At 39.7% G+C, this 23,737-nt stretch overlaps 1 protein-coding gene across 2 annotated transcripts; it reads right to left on the bottom strand.

Annotated features, from left to right (window-relative positions):
- Positions 1-2,506: 2,506 nt before the first annotated feature.
- Positions 2,507-22,093, bottom strand: LOC137278544 (tetraspanin-1-like). Of its 2 annotated transcripts, none has more exons than XM_067810975.1 (8): positions 21,978-22,093; positions 7,798-7,885; positions 7,080-7,301; positions 6,634-6,708; positions 5,974-6,075; positions 5,274-5,456; positions 4,871-4,954; positions 2,507-4,511 (listed from the first exon to the last, which is right to left on the bottom strand). In XM_067810975.1, exons 2-8 carry the CDS (start codon positions 7,876-7,878, stop codon positions 4,443-4,445), a joined length of 816 nt encoding a protein of 271 aa, XP_067667076.1. In that variant the 5' UTR covers positions 7,879-7,885; positions 21,978-22,093; the 3' UTR covers positions 2,507-4,442. The 2 variants fall into 2 exon arrangements, with proteins under 2 accessions (XP_067667076.1, XP_067667075.1); XM_067810974.1 differs by lacking the exon at positions 21,978-22,093 and adding an exon at positions 8,111-8,163.
- Positions 22,094-23,737: the final 1,644 nt, after the last annotated feature.

The raw sequence follows: 23,737 nt of genomic DNA on the forward strand, positions 1-23,737 counted from the left end.
TTTCAGTAACTCATGCTTGTAAGAGTCTACTAACGGGATCGGGCGGTCACACTCGCTGATTTGGTTGACAAGTGTCATCTCAATTGCGTAGGTCAACTATGTAAAGAACGCCACCATAAAGCTCATTCATTCAACCATTATCAAGTTCTTTCAGGATTCTTTTAAGAATGTCAATTTTACTTCTTGTTGTTTTAGAGAAAGTTATAGTAGATACATTCTGCATTTTGATTTCTTACGGTTTGTAGTGAAACTCAGATGGTTATATTTATGTAAAAATATTAACTTTCTGCTAGTGGCAGCGATCAAACGAACAAAGGGATCAAACAAACATGTTACTCTCCCTAATAAGCCCGTCACATCTTTAGTAAGGTGAGATTCTACAACCCTACTTAAACCAGACCAAACGCCAAATCAGTCTTTAAATTAAAAAACTGTTGAGACGCACTTCAAAAGTCCAATCTGAAGACCACGGTAGTGGACTAACATTGACTGTCGCCAATAGCGGACACGAAACCCTCAACTAATACAAGGTAAGGAATGCTCTCTCCAAGCATTATCTTTTGATGACTGACCTACAAAGGCTAACATGACTTCGCATTCCCTATTTCATTGGGAGAAGAATGACTGTTTTACAAAGTATATCTTCAGAACCAACTGTGGTAGAAGATGACCGTCAACACACGCAGAAACAGAAGTTGAACTATCCGGTTTTTCGGTTTATACATTCGTGGACCTTTGCGTGAAAACCCAGACTATCAAAGCCAAACTGACGATCTGACGTATAAACGTCAGTAAATGTAGCCGCTTTGTTCAAATGATCAACTTTTTCATAGTCGAGATAAGTAAAGATGTATGTTGTGTTAAAGTCATCAAACCAAACCAACTGCCACACTGTCAAACTGTCATTGACCTTGTTCGTGAAAGAACAAAAAGAATTATTTCAGGATTTTATTTACAGGAAATACAATGAAGTGTGTTGATGCGTTTGTTTTTCCCATGCAAACGTGCCATTATTATGAATGATACCTTTCGAAGTTCACTGACGAGCTGTCCATGTGGGTTTTTATCATGTCCGTGCTTTCTGTGTTTTCTTCGTCCCGCTCCTCAAGGGACGCAACTCTTCTGCACCCAGAGCAAAAACGCATACCACACGAAAATATATATGCGCTTACATTTTCTATTGAGTGAGTGAGTATAGTTTTTCGCCGCACTCAGCAATATTCCAGCCATATGGCGGCGGTCTGTAAATAATCGAGTCTGGACCAGACAATCTAGTGATCAACAACATGAGCATCAATCTGAGCATTTGGGAACCGATGACGTATCAACCATGTCAGAGAGCCTGACCACCCGATCCCGTTATTCGCCTCTTACGACAAGCATAGCCGCCTTTTATGGCAAGCATGTGTTGCTGAAGGCCTACTCTACCCCGGGACCTTCACGGGTCCTAAATTGCCTACAGACCTCTTTAGAAGAACACCACCATCCCTGTTTCGAAAGACCTAATTATTGTCTGTACGCTTCATGAACCAGTTCATAAGCCTTCGAAAGTCCCGCTTTAACAGGCTGATAATCAGAAGTCCTATCAATCGTGTATTAAAGCCTCTTGAACTTCCCCACAAAATACATATTGCAACACCCGTGATTTTAAGGCTACTTCAAATTCTCTGCCACCTTTACATACCACTGTAGGAAACCATTTACGACATTACGTTCAAAGAAAGGAGGAATCAGACAGTGTAATCGGCCCTGAAAGATCGAACGATCTATCACACATTGATGTGGCTTTGTAATTCGATTTCATGCTTCTTAATTTCATTTTCAACTACCAATTGCTCATCCGAAAATTGCTTTCCTCCTTTTCAGCTTTAGTTGCCTCTTATGTTTTCGCATTATTTATTTTTTTTTCTTTTCCATATCGAAAATTTCTTTCGAATACTATTAATCATTCAGTACCAACACGACATTGAAGGTTCAATCAAGGTCAGTGCATCCTCGTCCAGTATTACTATTAGCGTCGGGCGTGCGAGTGGAAACGTCTAGACATCGGCCTTAAGCATACCAGATTTGATGTCAAGTGCGACTTTGTAAGCAAAGAGGCGGGTTCCTCAGAAGACACTTGACCTTTGTGACTTTCTCATACTATGAAGCAATACAAAGGTAATCTAAATACTTTGACAAATAATTTCGAGATATATCGAATTGCGGTCCTCGACGAGTTCCAATTTCTGTTGCGGCCCTATGGTATAGTCGCATAATGCAGACCTTTCTCTGAATATAGCACAAATCAAAACGTAACTTACACCACATTCAGCAACTAGATGTCAAAAGGTACATTTGTATTACACTTGGAACACTAAGAAACATTTCATGATTGCCTCATACGATCCTTTTCTTTCTTCTGACTTACAATGCAAAACTGTTTTGGTTAGCAAAGGTCACACTGAATTCTCCTTGTAATGAAATTCATTTGAATTCCTTAGATATCACTACAAAACACACAACACAGACAGATGTATTTATTGCAACGAACGATTTAATGCAACAAAAAGGGCATGTTTTCAAGGTTTCTTCCACTTCTTTAATTACAAAATTAATGTAATTTACAGATGAACACACACCAATCCTAACAAATCGTAGAGAAATGGAAGTATGTAATTATAAAAGTTCATAAAAGCAGGCATAATGTTAATATTCTAACGCCATATGATAAAGTAAACAATAATCATAAGAGAAGCGTAATAAAAGGCGCCATTAGTATTATGCTAGTTATGAATTTAAGAAAATGTTGTATTTTGTATACAGATTGATTTTAAAAAGAATGAAAGAAATTATACACTTTTAACATAATGCGCATGATCACTGATGCTTAATGCTTAATAAAACCTCTGCATAGGTCACTGAGATGGTTCTTTTTATACAAAAGGGTGAGCTTTCAGAACGTTACGAACATACTGGATTTCCAACATGCATATATATATGAGTGTTTGATCCTGCATTTGTAACAGCGATATCGGCTTTCACGTGATAGCCAACTTCGGAATTGAGCTGAAAGAGAGTCCTTATCGCTGTTACAATGCAGGATCGAACAATGAATCGTTTTGAAACTTTGTACTATATGTACTCATAATTAAACAACATTTCTGGAGAGTTCTGGACAACGCTTTTATTGTTCCGGTTAACGATGTCAACATTACATGTGTGTCTGTTTTAGTTTCTCCAGCTCGATGTTTCACCTGACATTCATGAACACGAAATGCAAAATCTAACCTCTTAACAATACTGCCAAACATGATATGACTGGTGAACAGAGCGTTCGTAAAATGCCTCCATAAGATTCAGGAGTCCACCGCAAAGTTCTCCTAGACTGATCGAGAATATGTCAAACATTATGGCCATGCATCTCTCCTTTCAGGCCAAATAAAGTGGCTCACACATCTCCTTACTTTTGCAAATAACATACCGGTGACCTTGTAAATTCAGCTCATATCAAGGACATTACAAGGATTTCACAAGACGTTGCATAGTTTCATGGCGACGTAAAATATGTGTCAATGAAACGTTTCTTTATACATTATATATTGTAAAATAACAAGTTATGATCTCAGAAAATAATGTAGTCACGGCAGAACCGTTTCGACTTGAAGCAGTTTGTCTCCAGACTGTTGTCTTGATTTCCCAAAGTGACATACATACATTACTTGATGTAACCTGACATCACCTCGGCAACATGACAGTGGTGAGGCGACAACGTGTGGTAATACAAGACGATGACTGGCCGGTGAAATAACTGGATATCATATAAAAATAACAATACTGGGCTCTTATGGCTCCTGCTGCGCATTGGGTGAACTGATTTACCTCGCCAGTCAAAACGCACTATACGTGTAGATCAATATATACAACATTGAAAAACCATTTCTATTCTGTGAATGCATAGGTCAGTGATAGTGATACACTTTCACTCTTCAGATGCGGGATGTTAAGACAACACCAGTAAATAAAAAGCTATTTTACAATTCCATGTATAATAGGGTCATATTGCTATTTATATCTAAATACACAAATAACGGACTTGAATAACAAAACGAACCACGCCTTATCTTACGAAAGTTAGAATGGCATAGGAAGTTATTTCATGTTGTTGTCTTTTTGTCAAAAGTATTTGTAGAATCAATGAATACACAAGTTTGTTTTGAATATCACATTTTGGTTGTTCATTCGATGATGGGACAGGCTGCGCTGTTTTTACAGGCGAATGTACATGTAACGATAGCATGCTATATAACTTGCTTTACCCGGGCGGAAATGAAAACAAGCGCGTGCAATGTTTGCACGCAAGGGTAATAGTGGCAGTTCGTGCCAAGATTGGCCATCATGTAGACAACAATTAAATACCTAGATCTCCAGGAAAGCGTCTAAAGATTCTTTCTTTACATCTATCAGCTCATGTCGTATTTGTTGGAATCGTTGTTTGCGATCAGAAAAATGGCCAAAAGCAGCAGGAGAAACTGAAAAGAAAGGACATCTCTCAAAATTAAAAAAAAACCAATCCTCTCAGAATAAATATGCATATAAATGTATCAAAGATAATCGGTAGAGCACAGTCGTAACAATCAATCGAGTTCCAACCGAGTTCCAATCAATCGGTTTTTCAAAGATAAGAAGGGAACACCACCAGCGATAGGTAACAGTGACAAGCAAACAACTGTCTTGGATGAGATAACACTGCGTCAAGACTTTATGGAATAATGACCAGAAAAGTAGGGATCGTTTGTTGGTTTATCCTTATGTGATACATTCTTGTCCCAATGTACGGGATTAAAATATTGATAAGTTTCTAGATATATTAAGCTTTTCTGCAACTTACCTCGAACCCCGCAATACCTGCTCCAAAGCCAATGATACAAGCTTGGTAGTTCACAAAGAGGTCATATAAAGCTGGCTTGCAACCCTGAGATGACGTCAAGAAAACATTAAATGGTCATGGCATCAACGACATTAAGCAATATCGTTTACAACTTCATGATCTAAGTTTATGTTTACATTGTGCACTGAAGAATTTAGGGAGACGGGATCTCATTACTCAAAAATGGAATCCATTCTAAAATTGATATCTCGTGTATCCATTGAAAACAATAACAAAGATTGCCTTTATGAACAGTTGTCCGGGAGTTAATGGTATGGTGTACAGGTATACCCAAATAACAATAGAACGGAATGTAGGAAACATCAGACTGACTTATACTGTTGCTGAGGACTGTATCACTCACCTGATTGAAATACGAATTATCTGAGGTGGGTGCCGTTGTACAGTTTGCCATCACAATACTGGCATTCATCATTTTACAGCAAGAATCGGGGATAGTTGCTAAACGTCCGTCCTCAAGAGTTCTGTTCCACTGACTTCCGGTCATGACGTAGTCACTTCCGTTTGTCCAACCACAACACATTTGCTGTAAAGGAGTGAGTGAATTGGTTAAGTTGAGCAGTGTTTCAGTTGTATAAAGACATTTATTATCCAGACAGTGAAACATAACCGAGTACATAAAAATCATATGTTGCACACGTGTAATAAACCCTAAAACGAGCGTGCATGCGTGCGTGCGTGCGTCAAAAATTGACAAGTCTTCTATGGCAGTGAGTGAGACCGAGCCGTTACAGACCATCGCCGTGTTGCTCGCTCTCGTCTCAGTGACAACGAATAACTTTCCCATTAACTATGTTTCCAGTTAAGTAACTGTAAGTTACAGTTACACACTCGATCGTGTACTAATCTCTACGTTAGACTGATATTGAAGGGAAACCTGCAGGTACAGGTAGTGATGACAAACCAAGGGGTATAATCAAGGAACGCCTGTGAAACGAACCCACGATGGGCGTTATGCAACGTAACATCTATGTAGGCTATATTTCGACGTCTCAATTACATTCGTCGAGGGCATAAAGGATGCTGTTCTTCAGGATACGAACCTTCCCTTGAAGTTGGTTCATTGCCGCCGTGAACCCATCTGCAGGCGCACCATATTTCATCATTATATTCTTTTTCAATTCATTATCAAGTTCTCGTTCCCACTGCAACAAATTCAGTTCATTGTAACTTTCATTCGAAGTGTTGTCTAAAGGCACACTTCAACAATATCCATGTTATATGACGGCGGTCTTTAATACCCAGGTGTGAGCCAGACGATCAAGTGACTGACATCATTAAGATCCTTCTACAAGATGGCGAGTATAATGGTATGCATCAACCAAGTCAGCATTCGCATTTTTATTTCATAATGAACGGCTTTTTCAATCCCGTATTTCTTTTCATAAAGGCGACAGTTAGGAATGTTATGGCGAATTATTGACACTCTTGATGAAATTCATTACCTTGTTCAGTAGCTGCATAAGAAAGTAAGGTATTATACCTACCCTTCTTACTAGATGCCTGAATGGCATTGATACTTGATGATGGAACACGGGACTAAATTTATATACCAAGACAAAAAGGTTATGATGTTATATAAAACAACATTGCGTTCATATGATCACAAGTAAGTCATAACTTATATATATATGTATATTTCTGGAATTACTCCCTTGTATAAATAGATTCTCTATGTAAACCCACCACAAGTAGAAACTCACCGCTTTCTTGAAAACAATCCCAAGTATAACAGCCGCTACTTCTACAGCAATAACCAGGGTGATAACAGTTATATACTACAAAGAGAAGAAGAAGAACTGTACATAACAATCACAAGACAGTGTGATCGAGTTGAGGGTTTTATACATTAAGGGTGGTACTTCAATGAAACTTGGCGGATACAGACTTTGGCTAATCAGTCAGTATGTGGCATGGCATCAGGAGTGCATCGTTTTTCACACATCCACAGGTTTACCACACCCTGCTCTAATCTTCCACATGCTGCCTTTCAATAGCTGAAACAGTGCATAACAATCCGTGAAACACTATTTATTCGCATCCAAATCTGACTCGTGTTACTTTCTTCAGCAGTAGTGATCACATCTGACTTAACGGCGGTAACCCGTTGATCCTGTAAAACAAGAACCCAAAGCAAAATGACACATACCAAACCCAGTAAGCAGATGCTTGACGTCGCAGCCGCGGCTATTCCCAGCAAAGCAAAGAAGACCGTACCGGCCCCGCCTGACGCGAGGACTATGGCGGCATGACGGAGGAACTCCTTGTCTATTGTGCTCACGTCCAAGATGTGCGGGTATAGGGTGTTAAAGAAGCTGTCCTCATCGATAACGATCCAGATACCAACGCCAAGAGCTGCCCCACCAGCTAACTGATCAAAAGATGAGGTGTTATACTTGTTACAAAGATATTTAGAGATCAGTAGTCTCGAGTCCGGCAACTACACGTATGACAACACGTATGAGTTGAAATGGTATCAGGTGGGTGAGGCGGGCTATTCACCGCTTGGAATAGGACTCCAGTTACGTTCCAATGTGTCACCTTAATGTGGAATGGGGCCTATGTGATGCGGATGTGTAATAGTTTACGCAAGTTTGCTGATTGTTAAACATTATTTATGTACAACAGGTGTCCACCATGTTCACAGTACAAAAATGTAAGACACTAGTGACTGAAGCGTACTAAAGATAAGGCATACTTTTAGTCTATCATATGTTATAAGACCTCGTGATAGCGATCTCAGCATTTAAAGCAAATGATCCGACAGAAGGTTGGGAATCACATGATTTGCTAGTGTGTTGTGTTCGTGATCAGCACGAGCTCCTCAAGGAGTGGAGTATTCATGGTGTGACGCGAGTGCTACTCACGACAATGATAACGTTGATGGAGATGATGCAGAATTTGAGACAGGATTTGAATGAGCTGCACATGCTGGTCGTGTCCACCATCAGTAATCTGCAAAGAGATGGTGGGGTGTTTGGTATGAATGCGCAGGAGAATTTTGTTAGGGCGAACAGTTGCAAAAAGCCCAAATGCCCAGAAACATGTCATATAAGAGACAGAACTCGTGTAATTTAGATGACACCGAATATTTACCACAGACATCACACACACAAGTCGTACACTTAACATTACTCCGAATATCTATCACTGAAAACACACATAATTCTCTAAATTTACCTTAATCTCGCACAACACACTCGCGTTGCACCACGTGACATATAGCATCCACACCCCAGACACTGTTATACACGCAATATACCTGGCACAACACACAATATTATACCAGAACCGTTGCACCACTTCAGTTCCTAGTATTGCATAATTTCAATGCCCTACATACGTTATGCATTTAATATGTCCACTGCATCAGTGAACAACCACACCAGGTGAAGTTAACGATATCTGACGCTCAGCTGCACACAGTTATACCTGGTCCGTATGCATATTCATTAGCTGATTGGTTGAGTTCGTTTGTAATGAAAACATTCTGCAGATCTGCTATAGCTGCTAGATATTGAAGTCAATGTCGTACACTCATCGTCTCCTTAATCAGTTTAATCAGTATTTACTATCTGTCACTCCATTGTACAGAGTTGATCACAATGTTGTTCAAAACATGTAATGTGTTAAGGTGGGTGTTGTATGGTCATCTAATTGCACGTACACCTCAATACTCCCGTTGTAGAACCTATGTCTAACATGAACACAGTGGGTGAGGAATGGTGACCCACGCATCCACAAAAATATCAATCCCCATCCACCATGCACGTACACACATTGGAAAGGCGTGGAATTCAACACCTAGCATTTGCTAAGGAACTGTGAGCTTTGAGCCACAATCAAATCGGTTTGCTTGCTAACACATGCACTAAACTTTCCCAGCTCCTCCCGATGAGCTCTATGATACATGCCTGCGCGTCTTCGCGAGGAGTAAAGATTTTCAATAAAGTATTATTCACAGTACAATACATCATATCATGACAGATAGAAACACGACTTCAGCATTAGTAGGGAACACCACTGATTACGCTTGACGATCTTCTGCCGTAAATGAAAACTATTTACTGCTTTAACTGGTACCTAATTAAAGTATCTTTTATTGATAGATTTCACCGAATAGATAAGTATAAATCTTGAATACGTATAGTTGGATTTAATTTCGATTGGTATGTTGTTGTTCTTAAAACTAGGATCCAAGGCACTGCGTCGCGACATGTTCTGTTCCCTGGCCCCATCCAGGAAGTGCAATACCGTTTTCTGTGTGTCATACCGTGAGTGATGAGTACAGGGAAGGTAAGTGGTCACTGGCTGTCATTATTGCAGTCGCGTGTCTCAGTTACCACCTACGTCAAACGATCGACGTCAGTTGAGGAAAATAACAAACGTTCCATTTGTTGAGTGGGGGTACAACATGAATGAGGTAGCTAAGCAACCGAAGTAGTTCGTGTGTGTGGTGTGTCCACACCTTACCCATCTGAGTGGGTGTAAAGCGTTGTACATACCCGAATATATCAAAGCCATCCTGAAGGGATACTAGGGTAGGATTGGTGCCCCCACGCCTGTACTTGTCATAAAGGAGTGAACTTGTCGATTTAATCACTCATTGTGCATTTTTTTTTTCAGAAATTTAGCCGGGATGTATACGTCATCAATTTATTCAAAGTGTGTATTTATCATACGACTTTTTCAAATGATGCTTGTTTATCATTTATTGTATTTATAGCGAACGATAAAAACGCGAAGCTCCTCTCTCTATAATTTTATGTGTTTTCTTGAGCATTGTCTCTGACGTATAATAAGTATTATAATAAGCATAATGGGAGTTTTCCTTTATATAGCCCGAGCTAATTATGGCGTACGGGACAAGAGTGGGCGATATTCGTTTTTCCTTGCGCTATTTTCGTCTTTAGAACAGAATATTGTCTTTTGAGGTTAAACCTTATCATCATGGTATTTTTCTCCTGCGAATCAAAGTTCTTTTCTTTGATACAACTGCATCATCACGATGGAACAGCGATAAGCCTCTCATGTCGTGACTACGTATGAGTTAAACCCGTCTCTGATTTGTGTCATGTATTACAGGTATTTACATAACGTTGTTGAGACGATGATTGTTGGAAGTGGTTCGCCATAACCTGTCTAGTAATTATATGCATCGGGCATTTTCGCTGTTGTGGAAAAATGGATATGGCATAGCATACTACACATTGCCAATAATTTGGAATCATAAAAATGCTTCTGCGTAAAGTTATATCTCATGCCACGTATTACTGGCTTCCCTCCGACCAAAGAATGAAGAATGTTTCAGAAAAGCATTGTCTCCGCTGTGTACACCATGGTACGTAAGAGTGAGTTTAGTTTCACGCCGCACCCAGCAATATTCGAGCTATATGGCGGCGGTCTGTAAATAACCGAGTCTCGACCAGACTATCCAGTGATCAACAGTATGAGCGTCAGTCCGCGCATCAGGGAACTCATGACATGTGTCAACCAAGTCAGCGTGCCTGACCACCCGATACCGTTACTGGCCTCTTACGACAAGCATGGGTTACTGAAGACCAATATTCTGACCCGGACTTTCAAGGGTGTTAGATTTCAACGATATAGCTTGTCCAAAACACCACTGGCTTCATTTTCCTTCTATTATTGAAACATTTACTACAACTGTCATTATCAATCTCCTTCATAGAAGCTTATGCACATAATTTGTTTGTGACATCAGTATATATTTGTAGTGCACTGAATATGAGCAGGTATATGGAACATATATATATATATATTACTTCAGAGATGAAGAGGTAAAAAATAAGGCGTGAAAAAGGCGCTTTCCTTGCACAGTGGCATGATAAATAAACGCCGAAAATTCATGATAAATAATCGCCGAAAATTCATACCACTAGAGGTAACAGATCATACAACGTTGTAATGGTGCAAGGTATCACGGCACATCACTAGTTTATTGATGAGTGATTGAGTTGGGTTTTACGTCGCATATCGATTAAATAGCCGCACCCAACCTTTAGCAGTAGTTGTGTCATATCTGTTTCATGTCATATCATGTTTCCTGCAAATCTATATGACGGTATGACTGTAAATCTTAACTGATGCTCAGTGACCATTAATGTTCAGGTACATGCCTGTAGCACATCCACCATGATATTAGGTGTATTGACTTGTACAAATGCACGCAAATGAATGACACATTGCGGTATTTCACCATCAAAATTAATTTCTCCGTGTATCTCTGCTCAAATACAGCTGAGAAGTAACTGTCATCTAGTTCTGACATGAACGAATATCCTGTACGCAGTCGGCAACAGATAGACTTTCAGACACGGTAGCCTCGTCACCTATGATTGACTCGCCCCTCGCGTGAACTCGATCCTGATACCAGTCATCCCGTTCGTCAGGGGAGCAATTACCTGAATTACTGGGCACCAGGATCCAGACCATTGTCTGCTACATCTCTATGACGCTTATTATTCCAGTTAGTGGAGACTTACATATGCATGCAATGTTCCCCCTATAACTCGCCTACTAGTCACCATGTACATGTACACACAATCGCAGGACTTATTTCTTGAGAACACGAATTGTGGTATTTATAAGTTATATGCTAAAGTTAAGCTCATCTCACTCGTGGGAGTGGGTATTATTGAAATTCTTTCATTCGGTATAAGTATGTGGACATGGGGGCTGCGCAGCCTCGTCTCTACTCATTAACTTATTTGATCTTCCGCATATGTTGAGTTCAGAATCAGAATATCTTATTTACGCTATTTTTGTCAAATATATTTCATGAAACTAAGTTATGCTAAAAGTGAATGGGAAGGTTTAAAGCAGAGACTAAGACATGCCTTGAAATAAGTACGTCAAAGCAAATACCTTCTTTCACACACAAAACACCAATATAACACACAACATAAACAACAGTGACACATAACACTCCCGTCACATACCACACACCAGACACTAAAATACAGATCACATACATAGTATTACATAACACACGCAACACACACCATGAACAACCCTCACACATAACACTCACGTCACATAACACACAATATGAACAACCCTCACACATAACACTCACGTCACATAACACACACGATGAACAACCCTCACACATAACACTCACGTCACATAACACACAACATGAAAAACCTTCACACATAACACTCACGTCACATAACACACAACATGAACAACCCTCACACATAACACTCACGTCATATAACACACAACATGAACAACCCTCACACATAACACTCACGTCACATAACACACAAACCACGAACAACAGTCACACAAAACACTCACGTCACATAACACACAACATGAATAACCCTCACATGTAACACTCACGTCACATAACACACAACATGAACAACCCTCACACATAACACTCGCGTCACATAACACACAAACCACGAACAACAGTCACACATAACACTCACGTCACATAACACACAACATGAACAACCCTCACACATAACCCTCGCGTCACATAACACACAAACCACGAACAACAGTCACACATAACACTCACGTCACATAACACACAAACCATGAACAACAGTCACACATAACACTCACGTCACACAACACACAACATGAACAACCCTCACACATAGCACTCACGTCACATAACACACAAACTACTAACAACCCTCACACATAACACTCACGTCACATAACACACAAACCATGAACAACCCTCACACATAACACTCACGTCACATAACACACAACATGAACAACCCTCACACATAACACTCACGTCACATAACACACAAACCACGAACAACAGTCACACATAACACTCACGTCACATAACACACAACATGAACAACCCTCACATATAACACTCACGTCACATAACACACAAACCATGAACAACAGTCACACATAAAACTCACGTCACACAACACACAACATGAACAACCCTCACACATAACACTCACGTCACACAACACACAACATGAACAACCCTCACACATAACACTCACGTCACATAACACACAACATGAACAACCCTCACATATAACACTCACGTCACTTAACACACAACATGAACAACCCTCACACATAACACTCGCGTCACATAACACACAAACCACGAACAACAGTCACACATAACACTCACTTCACATAACACACAAGCCATGAACAACAGTCACACATAACACTCACGTCACATAACACACAACATGAACAACCCTCACACATAGCACTCACGTCACATAACACACAAACTACGAACAACCCTCACACATAACACTCACGTCACATAACACACAAACCATGAACAACAGTCACACATAACACTCACGTCACACAACACACAACATGAACAACCCTCACACATAGCACTCACGTCACATAACACACAACATGAACAACCCTCACACATAACACTCACGTCACATAACACACATGAACAACCCTCACACATAACACTCACGTCACATAACACACAACATGAACAACCCTCACATATAGCACTCACGTCACATAACACACAAACCACGAACAACAGTCACACATAACACTCACGTCACATAACACACAAACCATGAACAACAGTCACACATAGCACTCACGTCACATAACACACAAACCACGAACAACAGTCACACATAACACTCACGTCACATAACACACAACATGAACAACCCTCACATATAACACTCACGTCACATAACACACAAACCACGAACAACCCTCACACATAACACTCACGTCACATAACACACAACATGAACAACCCTCACACATAGCACTCACGTCACATAACACACAACATGAACAACAGTCACACATAACACTCACGTCACATAACACACAACATGAACAACCCTCACACATAACACTCACGTCACATAACACACAAACCATGAACAACAGTCACACATAACACTCACGTCACACAACACATATTGCACACACCACACACACAACAAATATCCAAAATTAGGGTAAACAAAAACAATCCCCGTCCTGAAGGACAAGCTTAATTTGACTCAAATACTGACATGTTGACACAACATTGCGATGTTTGTATGTACCTAGAGACAATTGAAACATTTGTTTTGAAAAACACAGTTATTTCCTATTTTTAAAAAAAATGAAAAAAGCGTCGTGCATGTTTTGTGATCTCATTCTTCAAGTTCAACAGCTGTTATTGGTTGAATAATGATGTCCATTCGCTCATGAACACCTCGAGTCCCCATCCACGTTTAATATGATTCGTTGGTATATATCTGTCAAGGTTTTTGGCCCTATCTTTTTACACCACTGCAGGTGTTCAAAAATCTCTTCGCCCGTTTTCATTTCGGGCAGTCAAATAATGGTATCTTACTTGTCCGTGGACTACTAGACAATTCCTTTTATGACTTCAAACTGCAAATAAACTTGGATTTAATTTCATGTCTCCTCATAATGTAGCTATTACATTTCGCAAAAGTAATAATTTAGAGCTATCGTTCTTTGACATTTATCACTCTTCGATAAATAGTCCAGTAAATATTAACATCAAATATCAGGGCAAGGGGAAACTTAGTCAGGACAAGTTACTTCCTTCAAGTCACTTGCTCGGTGGCAAGTGGCTTTTAAGAAAACAATTGAACCCTGCGGGTCCACTGACTTACAGGAATGAATGCAAGAATGGCTGACGTTGTAAAACCAAGTGATCAAATCGACTACTTCTTGTGACCTAATCACATGCGTCTGACTGAAATATTCAGAGCAGATATCGCATTGGAGCTATGTTACACCCTGGGACCAGAAGGTGTGAATATGTGTAAGATATTTACGATCTAACCTGAAATGTTTATATGCACGTACGCCATACATGATTAATGTGAGGCTACATTGCCATGGTACACAGACCGCCCAAACAGGCTCAAACAGTCCGCACACCCTTGGTACACCCAGGCAGCTGTTGCACGACTCCACGCCCACTTCTCTCGTTGTCATATCGGTTTACTTGCTCATCATGTCCGACTACAGTCACGCGTTACGCATCACTAGATAGACGTATCATTGTAACTGGAGTGCTGTTCGAGTGCTAAGTGCACACTTATTTGTGTTCTTGTCAGTTCTAGCCACGCTACATTCAAAATTGAAATTTACATTGCTTTTACATTCTTGTGTACATTTTCTAACACAAAGTATCTATATTTTACAAACCAATCAAGTTTTGTTTTATAATAGCTAGTTTATCAAGAACCACCATATGACCTTCATTTATTGACGCGTGTCACTGATGGCGTCACAGCTTTGCTTGAGTGCTCATCACAACTGGAAGGAGAAGCATCGCATGATGCCTATCATCGCTTTGTATGTACGACTGGATTGTTTTGTCACTCTGAGAGTTTCATGGTGGGTTCATGATTATTCACTTACAGATTATCGATGTACACGTGTGTTCGAGTTAGGACTTATTTTGGTTTTATAAAGATAGTCCATGCTGCCATATTACACGGGTACCTAAGTCTGGCAAATTATGGCGAACAGTCTTAGACTGGACAGCAACAAGTAAGTTCGTGAAACGCCGTTTAGATATCCACAGAGTTAACCTAGCGACCTTGCGTTTTCCTCTCGAGAGCAGGGAAGAAGTGGAGGTTACATCTTTTATCAGTTTAATCAGTTTCATAACGTGACATCAATGATATTAATGATCATTTTCCACAACATTTTTTGTAAATCGGTTAAACCTTTACCTTTTTACCTATGCAAATTCGAATCTGCTGTCGTGCGGTTTGCATTTTCTCATTTTGGCGTTAAACAACAGAGCAACTGAATATGAAAAAACATTGTGCATGTAATGCATTGACTGTGTCTTGTACCTTTCATAATATCACCCGTAGTCACCACATATGTAGTGATTTATGAGCCCTCCCTTCGCCAACATGGTTAACTTATCCATGCAAAATGATTCTAAGTCCATCTAAGATTGGGTGCTTAATCTTCCCATTAGGCCGCATACCACAGCTGCAAACATTGATTTAGATACCATCTCTCTATACATCAATCTGCCTGCTCCTCCTCGCCAAGTATGCAGGCCAGACGTAGACATCGCTTACCATTTTCTGACACATATTTTATTTAAAACACCAACAACTGCATTTACCGTTAAGAAGTAAACATGTGTATCACTGATCCATTTTCATTGATCGCACCAAATGGTGGGCACAAAGCATGTGCAACTGTCATTTCATCAACACTACAATTTTCAAAGTGTCAGACAATGGCTCTACTTTCACTACTGAGCACTTCAAACAGTTTTCACAACTACATTCACCATCAGTCAAAAGAAGAATATTGTCTGATGCTTTCTGATTTCGGGCCTTTACAATATACATCTAAATCACCCATTTATCCTTAACACCATTCCAGAAGTGTGCAATAGTTTCGACCGCCCACTATATGTACACGTTCTTGTGTCGGTTACCTGTCCATTTCCCGAAGACAGACAAAACAAAACTATTCTCGAATATATCTCTCACATTGTGATGTGACACGATAGTTATAAATCGTGTAACAAGGACATCTAATTCGACATCCAAAGAATGCCAAGTAGCTACCCAAACAGTTAAAAACAATTTTTATTAGATAAAACCAAGTCCAGCAGATACCAGCGAGATTTGACGGATTTGTTCTGGCGATCTCACAATTGTTATATCAACAAATACATAATTTTATCTTCATGATGAGAAAATAGTATTTATTCATAACCATGGCCATCCAATATACTTTAAAGGTTGCGTTCATAAATTCACTGGTGTGGCAGACCCAACCAACGACATCCATACAGGAATATCTCATCATATTAACTGTAATATGCAGTAAATTCCAATCTGTTCCTGTTAAGAAAAACTTACTGTTGAAAACAGTCTCCAAACTGCCCGCCCGATCGCACGGCATCTTGTGAAGGGCGTGGCCCTTAGAAACATATAGAAGAATTTATTCAGCATAATGAATGCTGTCCAGGTGCAATATGACTGCAGTATACAGGCGACGACGATTGAGGTGTGCTCAAAGCATGCTTCATGCTACTAGTATCGTCTTTCCTTTACCAAAGTTTGGAATTTTTAAATGACAAACCTCTTCGTGTGCATGGCATCAAAATGATCTAACATATGGACACTGTACTATGACATGACCCACATATGAAAGTTCTCTGGTGGGGTGTGTACGTACCTCGGATTTCGTCGTTTATGTAATGAATACCACGTTTTCTCATCACTAAACGACACAAGACCAGCCGAAGATATAGTTTAATTTAATCAGTCCTTGTGCATTTGTACCCCTTTGGGTGACATAGAGAATGGTGTATGCATTTCCTTGAGGCAGTGTCAGAGTATCTCTGCTCATTACCACGATCAAACCGAGATGGTATTACTGAGCTAGGCATGAGTGTCACTAAGCAGAGCATGTATATTCATGAACAGGGCATGTGTAGTACTGTACCTTGCTTGCATGTTACCACGGACATATCTTTCAAATTTCCCCACCAACCCACAGGACCAGTGAGCGGACAATAATTAGTGGTTATGTCTTTAACTGACTGGTCCAAAATATTCGTAGATTTACTTAACTATCAATACAAAATTCACCAGGAACATGCATCCTTTTCATTTGGTGGTCTTCATGGATTTTACTTGTCTGGGACCACAGGACCAGCGTACATTTGGCAACTGTTCCTGAATTCAGCACGACATGTATATTACTGAATAGGACATGTCCTTGTATATGTTACTAGATAAGGGATGAAAATCACTATACCTGTATATAGCTATAACAGTACAGGGCAGGTCACAACATTATGAAATGTTAGTGTTGTTTTACTGAATCATCAATTTTACTTGTGAGAGCCGATCTAAAATGGAATGTCATCTAACTAGCCGACCACAAAGCATGAATCTGTCCCAGATGGCATCTCAGTATATGGGTAGTAACATATGGTAAAATAGTTGCACGCTGTATGTCATGAACGTTTATTCCTGTCCATGTATATTGGGATTGTGATGAAACCAAAACCTTCAGGACGAAACTTGAACAGTGCATTATGACACGTATCCAAACATGTATTTTGACAAAAAAAAATGATTTTGGCTTTTTATGTAAGACCCCATTAGTGAATCACATAATCTTATCTGCTAAGAGGTATATTTACACTTTTTATTTGAAACAAGAATTCCAAAAGTTGACAGTTACTTGAGGATACTGAAAGACATATTTATCACTGAAGCATTCATCTCCAGAAGAAAAAAAAATATTGGTGAAAGCTTTTAACCAAATGGTTTCCTCTCATCCCTGAATTGAACTCGGAATGACTAACCAGAACATGTTAGTGACATTGATAATTGATGTAGTCATTGTACTCTATCTGCATTGAGCCGACGAGCTGCTATGTAAACACACTCATCTTTATGCTTTCTCATTTTTGTACTCATTATCTTTTCACAGAATATCATTACAGTTTGATTAATTTACTGTACTTTTAGGGCAAAACCGATGATGAAGCGGATTTGGCCAACTTAAATAAAGGTACAAACTGTGAAAGAATCATAAGATGCCACCGTGACCAGACAACCCGACAAAAAAGGGATAAGGAGGTTCCAGCTATCGGCACATTCGGCCATAAGGGCTAGGTTGTTCGAGATACGGGTAAATTCGGAATATCGCGGTTCGACTGAATACATGAGTTCGAAAGGCATTAATTTACAGCTTACGACATATTTGTTTCAACAAGACTGACACTTCGTTCTTGATGATCTTAGCTGAAGTAACTGGAGAACTATATCATTTGTGTCAGTATTTTTCATAACCTATCACCAGAACCAATAATATCTGCATCGTAACAAAGACGCTCATCATATTCGACAAAGAAAGACACTAATCATTATAGCACATTGTTATAATATTATTTATCTACCGGTAATGTCAAGCAAGAGGGATGAATAAAGTTCTGTATTGCACCAAAACCTCGGTTGTGGGAGTAATGCACACAATGTTTGATGAACATTAGAGAACTTACATTCATGGAAGAATTATAAAGAAATTATCCGTGGTATACTTTCATTTGAGTGCAGGGTAAAACTATACTCATTCACTCATTCTGTCATTGGTATTATAAAATATGAATAGTCATATGATGCCATTCAGCAATATCAGGGACAAAAAATAAACTTACGAAAGCAGCTATCGATCTTCTGATAATATTTATATTAGCCTCATAATACAACCTTTGTCAGAGTCGAACATTTAATGACATCTGTCTAATGCGAATGAAAAAAGTATGAATTCATGCCGGCTTAGTGTTCGGTATAGTCTTTCTTGTTGGCACTGTCCTTTCTTCTCATTTGTACTCCCTAATAGCTCTGATATTATACACACGCCGGCATCATATGCTTTATCGATTGGTATTGACTGCAGTTCCTATTACTACTTAACTTGGGGAGAGTGTGTTATGTATAGGCGGTTGGTACCCATAAACACTGCATAGCATCAGGGGCGACATTGGAAACATTCCAACCTTATTTACAAGCAGGAAATATGCAAACACATAAACGATATATGTTTACCAATTCATAACAAGGGAATGTGCTGTCGTCACACTATCTAAATTATTATTGTATCGTCCATTCAACAATCACTTTGAGAAAATGCAACAATTTTCAGTTACAATGTACACAGATGATTAGGTCTAACTTTGATTAAAAGAATGAATCATTTTAAAACGTATTTTAAAACTTTGGGACCATCTCATCTCAATTCTGAGTGGATAGTCACTGTTAACATTCTAAATATACCTCATATTGGCATGAGAGTAAATATTGATCCCGACCGCGCCCATCTCCCAGGAATGGTTGGGTGATGTATGATTCACAGGTTGTTCATGTGCGATCACCATATGACCATCCGCCTGATGTGATTCAGAGAGAGATTGATTCCTCCATTTCAATATTTAAACTGGGAATTTGAAAAGGACATTTTCAATACATGAGGCGGTATTGGATTATCCTGGAAGTATGCAATATTCACTGCGTTTGTGAGCGGTAACGTATTGACACAGAATTCTCGTCGGGACTACCGTAAACAGATAGAAGCGATGGGATAGTGTGTGATACATGTTTCGCAATATTCGCCGTTTCACAAGTCCCATTAACTGCAGTGCCAATATTTGATGCTCAGACGTGCCTGAACTATAAATGTTTCGTTTCAAACGACCGTAGACTCTGAAGTGTTCTTAAAGAAAAAGTCTGCCTTAAGTGATCACTTACTGTCAAAATATGAGCATTGGCAAATCGTGTAATCAACGCGTTCAAGGCAGATACTATTGTTTTCGGTGAGAAGGACATTATTTGAACAGTTGATGTCAGATATATCTCAATGAGTAATATAGTTTTAACATTGCCCTCGCTTATTGCAAAAGCCTGTTTGACTGCTGGCTGTTGAACATTTGACTGACAGCTGACCGATATCGCAATATCACATGAGTTCTCTACCGTGGGTAAATACCACGTGACTGCCACGCCCTGACAATTTCCATAACGACAGTGCATTAATGCTACCACAGGTCTGTCAGGTAATAGGTGATGAAACATCCTTTATTTAGTTGACAATACAACCAGTCGCAGCAGCTCCAACACATCGCTTGGCATGAATGAGGACTGATAACGGAGATGACGATATAGCAAAAAAGAATGGATGCGTTGTTTGTTGTAGCTGCTTGACATAAAGCTCACATCAAAGTTGGCACTGGCAACACCATAGCATAAAACCCCCTGGAGCAGTTAAGAGACGTCTGTGCTGATACTCTGTAGCATGACAAATGTTGCAGGTAGGAAGAAAGAGAAAGAGAGAGGGACAAAGACAGAGATAAGGGGGGGGGGAGAGTGCGCAAAAATCGCATAGGAGTGAGGAACAGAGAACGCAACAAACGCACAGAGGAAGAGGAGGGAGAAGAGAGCACGCACACAACGAGAGAGAGAGAGAGAGAGAGAGAGAGAGAGAGAGTGTGTGTGTGTGTGTGTGTGTGTGTGTGTGTGTGTGTGTGTGTGTGTGTGTTTGGGCCGTCATATGATCAGATCAATGCATGTCGCTGAGGTATCCTGAGAGCTACTATGTTGTGTGTATAGAGACAATGTCTCCAATTACATATTCTCGTTCAGTGCGTGCCACACTTCGCTACCCACAAATTAGCGAGGTCTCTCGATGTATCGCCAGCTTGCAGATCGATATATGATCCAAGCGACTCGACCCTACATTGTTCAGCAACACTGGCTACGAAAGATTAGGGCCAGATTGCCATACAGGAATCTTATAACGCCCTTAAACTACAGATAATCTTACGCCAACTTGAATGTATGCACAGTGGAGTAACGAGCAGACATTACCGTGTCACTGGCGTCTTTGTGCATTTTCTGAGGTGATAATATGCAAAGAGTATTTATAGCAAAGAGGCTGTGTTTGTTGAAAACAACAGTGGTTTGCATGTATGTATTTGTCTGAGCTCAACATCTGCCAGAGACGGAATACATTATTTAGCCATGGAGAATATATTTAACCAACTGTATCGCTGATTATTTTTTTCCCTGTGCAATGCACTTTCTATGGGTTGGAAAGGCTTATAAAATAACGCGAATATATTCCTCCAGTGCAATTAGCTCAAAAGCATCACAGATGCAAAAGCACATACAACCTGTTTATACATATTTTCTCATTTAAATGGAATCAGTAATACGGCTAGTGCAACATAAAGTTATACTGGATAGAAGCACAAATGGTTTTAAGAAGGCATTATGACGCTTGTTTATTGTGTGATCAGTTCAAAACCCGTGTCATTTTGATAATATCCGAAAGGTGTAATTCTGAACACAAACAGTCTTTTTTTTAATAAAAGGCCCTTCATTTTTTCTAAACGGAAAGGCGGTGTAGCGGGCACGGTGACTTCTATTTTAAGTTTTTGTTCATACGTATTTTAAAAGTCAAGAAAACAATGAAACTGTAACAAATATCCAGCTAGCCTTACCTTCAACACAAAAACTCCCCAGACAGAATATCCGTCCTAACAGTCGTGAATCACTCTCCTCACCTGGAGTCACAGCGAAAACACACCTGCGCGTGGAGCTATTTTTAGACTATGTCGTCTGCTATCAGTGCGCCTTCGATTAGATTGCATGTACTTTCGGTTAACAATCTTACAGACATCAAATATGTGCAGTGTTGTGTGCACGTGATCCAGGGGAATCAAGTAAACATGGATTTGTTTATACGTTACTTTTAGATGTAAATAAGTGATATTTACAAGAGCGTTTTACTCGCATACAACAGAGAATTTCCAACCTGTTATTTCGTCACTGCAGACATTGTCACTCCTAACTAATCACCAGTCCGGTTTGTATATGAAGGCAAAAAATATTCACGTACGTCTATCAATAAATCAGTAGTAAGTAGTCAGTAGTAATAACAGTGAATCATCATAACATATAAGTGTACCTCTAATACATGGAAGACGGAACGTAGGTTACCATTTGTCAAGTTGTCTCGGACGTAATCGTGTAGCGTGTGGAGCTTCAGATGGTAAGTTAGTTGAAAAACAAACATCGATGACAAAAAGTGTCTATTTTGCCAAGTGCATATTCTTTTGTTAATTTTAAATGCCCTAAAACATACAACATCGTATCGAATTTATGCTGTCTGCTATTTTTAACTTGCATCGCGATAGATAGCAGGGGTCGATTTATAAGTTTTATATACAGTACAATTTCAGTACAGTTTCCCTTAATCCTACTTGACATGTGTTTTCGTTACTGATGAGGTGTTCTCCCACGCGGCAAATCCTAATGAACAAGTCGAGTTGTCACTAGTGTTTTGATGGCTAATTAATCAATTCACACCAAATGCCTTGTGATAGATTAAGAAATCACATAGTCGTGCGGTAAACGGTATTGACGTGACACATACACATGCACGTTGCACAGATCTCTCCGTCCGGATTACTGGATCATTTTTTAATGGAAATGTATAGGAATGGTTTGAAAATTTGCCGTCCGGGTCCGGAAGCGCGGGGTCCGGTTAAGCGAGTACAATTAATGAACGTAAGTTTCTTTTCACATGAAAATCGTCCGGAAGGCGGGGTTTTCGGATATGTGGGGTCCGGGTAAACGGGGTTCGACTGTATCCCAGAAACTATACTGTATCAGACCATCATTGGCGTTCGCATATGCATATGTACTTGTAACCAGTTTCACTGTTCATCCAACCGAACTGAGCACCTAATGTTGCGTCTGCGCAGTACACACTTCCGAGTCGCGGCGGGGCAATTTATTGATCATGTCTCAGCGAGTTGATGGTATGAAATAGTGAACATTTGGGTTGACTGTTAATAAACTTTCCACGGCAGTCCTTCCCACGATGAACACACAGGCCAGTTGACACAGGTATATTTGTATCGAGATCAAATTATTGGGTTTAATGATGCGATGACATACGGCCACCGGCACGTCAACTTGGTAAGGTAAATAAAGTGCACCTTTGTCATCAATGTCATGCTGTCCAGTGCGATGTAGAGTGTTGATAGCGATCATGATCATGGTCATGATTATATATGGAGCATACTATTAAGCCCAATTCACACTAGATCACGATCGCTGTACGAATGCATAATTTAGGCATGGTACAGGCATCGTATTGTAATTGTGTTATTTAACCTACGGTGATTGTGTTGATCATGTTCTTAGGTCAGCACGATTACTCAGATTTAAAATCTGTTTTAAATTGTCAAAAATC

The sequence above is a fragment of the Haliotis asinina genome, chromosome 3 (genome assembly GCF_037392515.1).
Source record: "Haliotis asinina isolate JCU_RB_2024 chromosome 3, JCU_Hal_asi_v2, whole genome shotgun sequence".
In the NCBI taxonomy this organism is placed as follows: Eukaryota; Metazoa; Mollusca; class Gastropoda; order Lepetellida; family Haliotidae; genus Haliotis; species Haliotis asinina.

Excerpts from the sequence above, each read along its gene's own strand:
- LOC137278544 (XM_067810974.1), bottom strand. The coding sequence starts at position 8,151 with ATGTCACGTGGTGCAACGCGAGTGTGTTGTGCGAGATTAAG. Across the intron at positions 5,457-5,973 it reads TGAACCAACTTCAAGGGAAG|CAAATGTGTTGTGGTTGGAC; the intron begins GTTCGTATCCTG and ends ACTCCTTTACAG. Across the intron at positions 4,955-5,273 it reads ATAATTCGTATTTCAATCAG|GGTTGCAAGCCAGCTTTATA; the intron begins GTGAGTGATACA and ends ACGTCATCTCAG.